Source organism: Microtus pennsylvanicus, chromosome 3 (assembly GCF_037038515.1).
Source record: "Microtus pennsylvanicus isolate mMicPen1 chromosome 3, mMicPen1.hap1, whole genome shotgun sequence".
Taxonomy (NCBI): Eukaryota; Metazoa; Chordata; class Mammalia; order Rodentia; family Cricetidae; genus Microtus; species Microtus pennsylvanicus.
In genome coordinates this window covers 56,496,712-56,506,992 of record NC_134581.1, presented here as the reverse complement: position 1 = coordinate 56,506,992, position 10,281 = coordinate 56,496,712, and the positions used below count along the sequence as shown (strand labels likewise).

General features: G+C 40.4%; 1 protein-coding gene across 1 annotated transcript in view; it reads right to left on the bottom strand.

Annotated features, from left to right (window-relative positions):
- Positions 1-1,121: 1,121 nt before the first annotated feature.
- The window catches only part of Zwilch (zwilch kinetochore protein), a 43,649-nt gene continuing 34,489 nt past the window's right edge, over positions 1,122-10,281 (bottom strand). Inside the window, exons 16-18 of the mRNA XM_075965540.1 lie at positions 5,191-5,286; positions 3,523-3,635; positions 1,122-1,233 (exon numbers count right to left, since the gene is read on the bottom strand). Coding sequence (XP_075821655.1) covers positions 1,145-1,233; positions 3,523-3,635; positions 5,191-5,286 — 298 coding nt within the window. The 3' untranslated portion in view covers positions 1,122-1,144. The remainder of the gene's footprint in view (positions 1,234-3,522; positions 3,636-5,190; positions 5,287-10,281) is intronic.

The following is a 10,281-nucleotide window of genomic DNA, read 5'->3' as shown; positions in this document are numbered from 1 at the left end:
CCATGATCTTTTGAGGTTTATCAAGACAGGCTGGCCTTGAACCCAGAGCTCCTCCTACCTCTGTCTGCCAAGGGCTGAGAATAAGGGTGTACCCCACCACAGCCTGGTGGTGCTTACTTTTATTTATTTATTTATTTATTTATTTATTTATTTATTTATTTATTTATTTATTTATTATGTATACAACATTCTGCCTCCGTGTATGCCCACACGCCGGAAGAGGGCGCCAGATCTCATTACAGATGGTTGTGAGCCACCATATGGTTGCTGGGAATTGAACTCAGGACCTCTGGAAGAGCAGCCGGTGCTCTTAACCACTGAGCCATCTCTCCAGCCCCGGTGCTTACTTTTTGACTTTAAAAATCAAAGTAAGATTTTTAAAATGGTGTTTACATTTGGGGCCCAATGAAATTGAGCTGAGGAAAACTGTTTATTAACAAGATTGCTTTTCATGTTAAGTTGGGATCTGTTTACGATTTCTCTCTTTTTTTTTTTTGAGACAGGGTTTCTCTGTAGCTTTGGAGCCTATCCTGGTACTAACTCTTGTAGACCAGGCTGGTCTCGAACTCACAAGACACCCACCTGCCTCTGCCTCCCGAGTGCTGGGATTAAAGGCATGTACCACCACTGCCCGGCTATGATTTCTCTCTCTCTCTCTCTCTCTTTTTTTTTTTTTTGGTTTTTCGAGACAGGGTTTCTCTGTGGCTTTGAAGCCTGTCCTGGAACTAGCTCTTGTAGACCAGGCTGGCCTCGAACTCACAGAGATTCGCCCGCCTCTGCCTCCCAAATGCTGGGATTAAAGGCGTGTACCACCACCGCCCGGCTCATGATTTTCTTCTTTTACCAATGATTTTGAAATCGAACTCTTCAAATTTAAAATGCAAAGATATTACCACGCAAAAGTCATTTTCATTTCTTTGATTCTAGAGTTAGCAGATGTATTAAGTGGCCAACAAAAGGAATCTGAGACTTGCCAAGTCAAGTAATAACCTGGCAGGCCATTCAGGGGATGACAGATGAACAATTGTATTCCTGATGTGTAGATTCAAATTAACAATATAAAAGTATCTAAAACACGAGGCACTCAACACATGGCAGCATATTCGAGAGAACACAGATACCTTGCAGGGACCCTCAGCACGTGTTACTTGAAGTGCACCTGGCTGCAGGTAACCATGTTAATGAAAGCAGCCCTTTCTTCTAGGCTACCATTCAGTGTCAACTCAGAAAAATCTGTAACCAGAAAGACAATGAGGTCAGTCAGAACTGTTTCACTCCGTGTATGATGCTGATTTACCACAACACAGCAGATGAGAAGGAGCGTGGATGATACCTGTCTTCCACTTGAAAAGAATCTAAGGAATCTGGCAAAACTCAGCCAGGGCAATTGTTTATACATCAAACCCTCCTTTTAAACCAAGATTAAACAATCTGACATTTAAAAGAACTAAAAATAGAGTAAAAGAACAAAAGAAAGAACAAACAAAGGAAAGAAAGAAAGGAAGGAAGAAAGGAAGAAAGAAAGAAAAAGAGAAGAGTGAGCTACCCTCCCTTGGGAACCAACTACATTAATTTCTGTGTCACCACTTAAGGCTCAATAAGTGTCTTTTCTGAATCCTGCTATAACGTAATTTCAGAGAAGAAATTCTTAGGATTTACATGGGTTTGTTTGTTTGTTTGTTTGTTTTTTGAGGCAAGGATTCTCTGTGTGGCTTTGGAGCCTGTCTTGGAACTAGCTCTGTAGACCAGGCTGGCATTAAACTTGAATATGCTGTCACCACCTGGCTCTAAGTTCTACATCTTACTTAAAAATACACAGCATTTCAACTAATGATTTCCAGAAAAATTCTTTCAGTTTAAAGTTTTCTGCATTTTGTCTATATGTGATAGTATTAACTGTCAATTTGACAAACTCTAGAATCACCTGGGAAATAGGACTGGGCACACTGTGAGTTATCCTGATTGTGTTAAGTCAGGTGGAAAGACCTGCCCACTAAGGACAGAACCATTCCCTGGACTGCTTTAAATTGGAGAAAGTGAACTGACACCAGCACACATGCATGCATTGCTGCTTTCTTCTTCTGACTACAGACTTTACATCAACAGCTATTGCTGCCTTCACTTCCTTACCATGATGGGCTGTACCTTCACTGTGAAATAAAATAAAGCCCTTGACCCTTGAATTGCTTTTATCTGAGTATTTATCATTGTAATAGGAAAAGAAACTAGGATATAAATTATTACCAGGAGTGGGGTGGAGATTATATGGTGACCGGGGCAGGTAGGGGTAGAGCTGTGTTGGTTAGTGTTAGTGTTAATTTCAAATCGATAGAATCTAGACTCACTTAGTAGATGGCATCTGGGCATGTCTGTGAGGAATTACCTTGATTATGTTAAGTGATGTGGGAAGACCCACTTTAATTATGAACAGGACCGTTCCTTGGGCAGGGATCATGGATGTTTAAGTGGAGAAAAGGAACTCAGTAGCAGTATGTATTTACTGCTGCTCTCTGCTTCCTGAGTGTGAATGCAATGTAACTGGCTGCTTGCTTTAAGTTCCTGATGCCTTGACTTCCCCACCATGATAACACTGAACCTTGACCCGTGGGCCAATATAAACCCTTTTCTATTCTCTCTCTTAAGTTGCCTTTTGTTCTGTTTTTTGGTTTTTTTTTTTCAAGATAGGGTCTCCCTCTATGTAGCCCTGGCTGTCCTGGAACTCACAGAGATCCACCTGCCTCTGCCTCCTGAGTGCTGGGATTAAAAGTGTGTGCCAACACTGTCAGGCTCCTTAAGTTGCTTTTTTAGGTATTTTATCATAGCAAAATAAAGAAACTAAGACAGTATCAATCAGTAAAACTACATTCCTACCTATGGCTAATTAAGGAATCTGAAACTTCTATTCTGTCAGAAAACTGTCAGATTTATTCTCAGATAAACGTAATATTTGAATGTGACAACTTAAGGCCCACATGTGAGATAACACCACACTCAGTTTGCATGAAGACAAGGGTTTTAAGGTGCTTACTGAAAAAAGCCAGAAGGTCAGCTAATAACACAAAGAGCTAAGAGACTAACATGGGCAATCTTTGACAGAATGCCATAAATGGCAACTTTTATCTAGCTGCAGAGAATACACTAGGGAAGAAGTATCACCATGGTTACAGTATGAAGTGTGAACTAACATTTCCATCTTATCACTGACCTCTACACCTGTGTCCCTACTTCTTGCCCTTATTCATTAAAGGCTCATTTATTCAAAACAATAAGAAAAAGCACTTGCTAGTGATTATTATACTTACACTCATACAAAGTCAGATTTTCCTTTAACTTTTTTTTTTCAAGACAGGGTTCCACTGTAGTTTTAGAGCTAGACTAGGCTGGCCTCAAATTTACAGAGATCCACCTGCCTCTGCCTCCTGAGTGCTGGGATCCTTTAATGTTTTATACCTACAGTTCAGGAAAAGACCTGTAACAACGATTCCTCCCAGAAAGATTTAATTTACTACAAGTCATCTTTACCAGGCTTATGAAAACTGGAATGATCGACAGGAGAGCTGTCACTCAGTTGCCACACTGTTTTCACCTTCTTCTGATTACTGCTTATTTCCACTCTCCATTTCTGGGGCTTCTCACTAAAGAAAAAAAAATCAAAAGAAATTAAAAAACAAGGGGGAGGGGGATGGGAAGAGGGGGAGGGAAATGGGAGGAGGGGAAGACGTGGAAATTTTTAATTAAAAAGAAATAAAAAAATAAATAAACTCCCAGTGACCAACCAACAGCTATTACATTCCTTCCTTCTAGTCACTTAGTGACATCCTTATGTGACAAGTACTGAGGAGGGATATAAATAGGAAACAATGTGTACCTTGGAGAAGTAAAGGGAGGGGCAGAGACAAGAACATACGCACATTTCAGGTAAAAAGGTAAAAACATTTTTGGTGTTGTTGTTTTTCAACACAGGGTTTCTCTATGTAGCCCTGGCCATCCTAGAAATTGATTTGTAGACCAAGCTGGCGTCGAACTCAGAGATCTGCCTGTCTCTGCCTCTCTAGTGCTGGGATTAAAGTGCACCACCACTTACAAGCAGAGAAACAAATCTTTAAAAAACCAATAATAGACGGGGCTGGAGAGACGGCTCAGCAGTTAAAAGCACTGGCTGATGTGGGAGTGATTTCTTATTAATAAAGAAAGTGCCTAGACCCATTTGATAGGCCAACCCTTAGGTAGGCGGAGTAAACAGAACAGAATGCTGGGAGAAAGAAGCTGAGTCGAGGATTCTCCCACTCCAGGCAGACGCAGGTTAAGATCATTCCTGGTAAGCCAGCTCGTGGGCTACACAGATGATTAGAAATGGGCTAAATTAATATGTGAGAATTAGCCTAGAAGAGGCTAGATAGAAATGGGCCAAGCAGTGTTTAAATGAATACAGTTTGTGTGTAATTATTTCGGGTAAAGCTAGCCGTGTGGGCGGCCGGGTGCCGTGCCGGAACAACTGGCTGTCCTTCACACACCCGTATGTGGGGAGATAGTCAAGACTGGTAACTATTTAAAAGACAAAGTGAAGAGTGAGAGTGAACAGGTCCTAGGTTTCTGACTTGGGCATTAGGTGATTAACAATGGTCATTTGAAAATCAAACACATGAGGAGGAAAGAGTATTACAAAAGAAGGTAGAATTTTTAAAAATTTAATTAACTAACTAGCTAGCCTAGGCAAAATAGTAAGATCCCATTTCAAAATTAACCAATCACTGGGCATGATGGTGCATACTTTTAATATGACAGAAGCTTCAAGAAGCAGACATAAGGAAGGACAAGCCAGGGAGGTAAGCATTTGCAGTGTGTCACAGCGAATGGAAACAACAATTCTCTCCCTCTCACAGTCACATCCTTGGCCTTGCCACCCCTATTTATCTCCATCATTTTCTCTTATCCTATCATTTCTTCCTGGCTATTATTTCTCCCTTGATTTTGTGACAAAACTGTAAATTGACAGAACAAAGACTAGAGGCTCAAAAGTCTTAAGTGACACAAAGTTTGGGAGAAGAAATAGGGAAAGTCATGAACCTTGGGTCGGAGAGTGGGACAATGATTAAAGTTCAGAAGTTAAGCCGTGCTGGGTCATGAAATCCTATGGAAAATGGGCATCAAATTGCCCAGAAGGCACAATGTAATTATTAAGTTTCTCACCTTTGATACAGATTCTTTACAGCAGCTGGTCTGACTGGCAACTGAAAAATGTGTTGCTCATCCAGAGGATTTTGTTTGTAGTATTTTATGCAGGATCTAGAAAGATAAAACAATCTCTTTTAGGAATAAGAGCCATCAGAAAATATAAAGGCCTTATAGTCTAGAAAAACATTTTACTGAGTACCACTAAGCAGGAAACCAACAGAAGGAATGAATTCAGAGCATAATAGTAACAAACAACCCCCACCATGCCAACGAAACTTGGATGATGTTTTCTTTCTGTCTAAGGAAATCCCATTCACTTAAAAACAAAAATTACAGTATGCAGATTTCTTATACTAAAAACACATTAGTCTAAGAATGTAGCTAAGAATGTAGCTAAGAATGTAGCTAGAGCTTCTTGCCTTTCATAGGCAAGGCTCTAGGTTCAATTCCCAGCTGAGAAAAAATACAGACTTAAGTAGGAAGTATCTGAAAGATAAAAAAATTAGTACAGAAGAGACAAATATAGACTCCATGGCTTTCAGAATCCTGGGAATTTAACAATTAAATTTATTTATTGTGTGTGTGTTTGTGTGTGTTACCATCTCAAAGTAGATATGTAGAGAGATCTGAGAACAACTCTGAGGTGTTGGTTTTCTCCTTCTACTATGTGGGTTCCTGTTGCGGGAGGTCCTCCCACTCCTCCAACCTATCGCCGCTGAGATACCAGCCCCTTGGGGCGTGGTCTCTCTCCCTTTAAAAAAGCGGCCACTTCCCTCTCCTCTCTCTCTTCACTTCCTGCTCCGCCGGCGACTAGACTCCTGGTCGCGTAGAGGGCTGTTGCCTGGGACAGTGATCTGTAAGTTTTTCCCCTTTAAATAAATATCACCCTATTAATCATAATCCCAAATTGGGGTGGCATTGTTTGTGACTTACGCCTTCATTTTGGCACCCAACGTTTGGTTTTAGAACCTCTCACGGCTCGCAGCCGCGAGTTCGGCTTGGCGGCCGGAAGTTCGGCTTGGCGGCCGGAAGTTCGGCTTGGCGGCCGCAAGTTCGGCTTGGCGGGAGCCCTTGCTTCCTCAGCCACTGCCTGTGCCTTGCAGCGGCGGCCTTGGCCTCCCGTGGTTTGCTCTTTTCTGAATTGTTTTTAAATCTCTCTTGCAAGCACAGCTCTTAAGTGGCGCGAACCAGAGCACGCGGTTGCTGAAAGCTGCAACCCCTCAGGGTGACTCTGTCACGTGGAGGCATAAGCAGCTTCCAGATTGCTCTTCTCTACCCCTGGATTCTGGGTTTCTGGTTCCGTCTCTGGAATTGATTTAATTACATTTACTTTGTTGAGAAACTTGCGTTTTCCAGTTTTTAACATCTACTAAGGCACTGAAACAGGACCATGTTTTCATCGCGATTCTGCAACAGCGCCACCTGCTGGACAATAGGTAATATGGCAATTTTCGTTTCTAACGCAAATTTTACTGCTTTGTTTTCTCTAATACAATGGATTAGTAATTTTGTATTTACTAATACAATGAATTACATCATACAAGGTCTATATGATTATGGGATTACCTTAATTTGCTTGTTACTAGGCTTCAGTTTTCTTTTCCATATTCTATCATTAAGGAAGAATATGGCACTCCTAAGAATGATAGAATCTTTACGAACTAATAATGAACAACTAATTGACAGGATTAAAATTATTGAAAATCAGAGGTTATCTGAACAAGTGGATACTATGACAGACAAAATTGATTCCATATCCAAGGGTATTAGAAAGTTACCTGAAAGGGTTCAGGCTATTGAATTTGACCTTCAGAGTTTATCACAAAGTTTTGATAAGGTAACAGACAGAATGTACCTCCAAGATGGGAATCTACATGATATACAAGAAAAGTTTAAGGAGGACATGTTATCTTTGAAGGAAAAAATTAAAGCTTTGGAATCACAGGTGCAGAATGGGGACCAAAAAATTGATACCTCAGTGAAATCACTGGAAATATATACAGGTCAAGAGATTCAGGATTTAAGAGAGACAATGATAAAAAGATTTGAAAAGATTGGAGAAATTATTGCAGCTGGTGAACAGAGTAAGGAGGCACAAGGACAGGATACAATGCCTCCACCAGCTATTAGAACTGGCTTACCCAGGGTTCTAGCGACATACCCTATACTTGATTCTGACAAAGCGTCAACTTCTAAAGGCTCAAAGGGAGTCAGAGAAGCTAGATGGACACCAATAGCAATGAATGATCTGAAAGAAATTAAGCAAGCTGTTGTTAATTTTGGCTTGCACAATGCATATGTAAAGGAAATGATAAAGACTTGGGCTTCTAATGCTAGAGCTATCCCCCATGATTTCCATCAGTTAGTGTCTGCAGTTTTAGATAAGGGACCTTCCTTGATGTTTGGAATTTATTTCAGAGAAGAATCCAAACATATGGAACAGCAAGGAAGAGCAAAAGGTATTGAGGTTTCCCAAGATCAAATTCTTGGTGCAGGAGAATATGCTGATCCACAGGTCCAAGCTCTTTATGATGATGAAGTACTGTGTCTATGTCACCAAGCAGCTTTAAATGCTTTGAATAGGATACAAGATCCAGCAAAAAGGGTTGAATCATATACCAGAATTAGGCAGGGACAGAGAGAACCCTTTATTGACTTTTTGCAAAGATTGATTAAGGCTCTGGACATAGGGGTAACAGACCCAGAATCTAGACGAATACTTCTTGAATCTCTAGCTTTTGAGAATGCAAACATAGAATGCAAAAAGATAATTGGGCCTTTAAAGTCTAGATCAGCACCTATGGATGAATGGATTCAGCATACGATGAATGTTGAGACGTTTAGCTATAATGATGAATCTTGGGTAGGAGAAGTGATTTCCAAAGCAATGAGGAGACATCAAACTGCCAGGTGTTTTAATTGTGGTAAATTAGGACATTTACAAAGGGATTGCAGACAAAGAATTTCTAGGAATAATATCTCTTCTGGGAATGACAAAAATAGGAGACCTCGGCCTTCAGGTATATGTAGGAGATGTGGTAAAGGCAGGCATTGGTCCAACGAATGTAGGTCAACAACAGATAGACGGGGCAATCCGATATCATCGGGAAACTCCATGGGGGGCCTCTCGCAGGCCCCCAAGCCAACAGTGGCCCAGTCATTCCCAGTCACAGTGGAGAACGTGCCTCACCAAGAAAATTAAAAGCTCCAATTTCTGCTGTAAAAAGTAATACTGGTCTAAATGATGAATTACGTGTGGAGGATGAGTCAAAAAACCCAGTAGGACAGAGTAAATGTATATTTTGGCAGACTTCTATTAATGATCAAAGACCAAAGCTAAGAGTCTGTATAAATGGCACTTTTATTGAAGGCTTATTAGACACAGGTGCGGATGTAAGTATCATTACCCCAGAATCTTGGCATCCGAATTGGCCTCTTCAAGAGGTAGATGTTCAGTTCCTAGGAATTGGAACCCTATCTCGTGTAAAACAAAGCACAAGATGGGTTGAATGCATAGGGCCCGAAGGGCAAATAGGAAGACTAAGGCCATATATAGCCAATATTGCCATAAATTTATGGGGCCGTGACCTGCTACAGCAATGGAATACCCAGATTAACATTCCTGTATTTCCAGGAATTCATAATTCTGGGAAGTATATGATGAGGTATTATGGAAAAAGGTCACTAGCCATTCAGGCTGTACAAGAACATACAGCAAATACCAAACCTTTAGAGGTACCAACAGCCCTACCTTTAAAATGGCTAACTGAGAAGCCAATATGGATCAAACAGTGGCCTCTAGCTGAAGATAAACTACAGGCATTGGAACAGCTGGTGCAGGAGCAACTAGATGCTCACCACATTGAAGAATCAACCAGCCCTTGGAATTCTCCTGTGTTTGTTGTAAAAAAGAAATCTGGTAAATGGAGAATGGTGACAGATCTAAGAGCTGTCAACAAAGTAATTCAACCTATGGGCTCACTACAATCTGGAATTCCTTTGCCTTCCCTGTTACCAAAAGGATGGCCTCTTATAGTTATTGATTTGAAAGATTGTTTTTTCACTATACCGTTACAAGAAAAGGATAGAGAAAAATTTGCCTTCACAGTGCCTACTTATAATAATTCTCAGCCTAATAAGAGATATCAGTGGACTGTCCTCCCACAGGGTATGCTCAATAGTCCTACACTGTGCCAATATTTTGTAAGTAAGCCATTGGAAATAATTCGTAAACAATTCCCCAAGTCCATCATTTATCATTACATGGATGACATCTTGTTATCTGATTCAAATAAAGATACTTTAGAAAGGATGTTTGAAGAAGTAAAGAAAGTCTTGCCTAGGTGGGGATTACAAATTGCCCCTGAAAAGATTCAAAGAGGAAATTCTATTAATTACCTAGGTTACAGAATAGGGTTAGAGAAAATTAAAACGCAAAAGGCACAAATTAGGAGAGACCGCTTAAAGACTCTTAATGACTTCCAAAGATTGTTAGGAGACATTTCCAGTCTACGACCAGCTGTTGGGATAACACCTGATCTAATAGTTCATTTAAACAAAACCTTAGATGGTGATAAAGATTTGAATAGTCCAAGAGAACTGACAGCTGAAGCAGAAAAGGAACTGACAATGATTGAGGAAAAATTACAGGAGGCACATGTGGATAGGGTGAACCCAAATCTTAGCTGCATCCTAGTCATATTGCCTTCCAGAATTTCTCCTACAGGGATTCTAATGCAGAGGGAAGATATTATTTTAGAGTGGATATTTATACCTAATAAACCAAGTAAAAAATTAAAAACTTATGTGGAAAAAGTCTCTGAATTAATTATAAAAGGTAAGCTGAGACTTCGTCAACTAGCAGGTATAGACCCAGCAGAAATTATAGTGCCTTTTACTACTGATGAAATAAAAAAGTTATGGGAAGACAATGAACCGTGGCAAAGAGCTTGTGCTAATTTTTTGGGAGAAATTAATAGCAACTATCCCAAAAGTGGTAGACTTAACCTCATAAAAAGAACTTCTTGGATTCTTCCTAGAATTGTACGTGATGCTCCAATAACTGGAGCCCGTACTTTCTATACTGATGCAAATAAATCAGGGAAA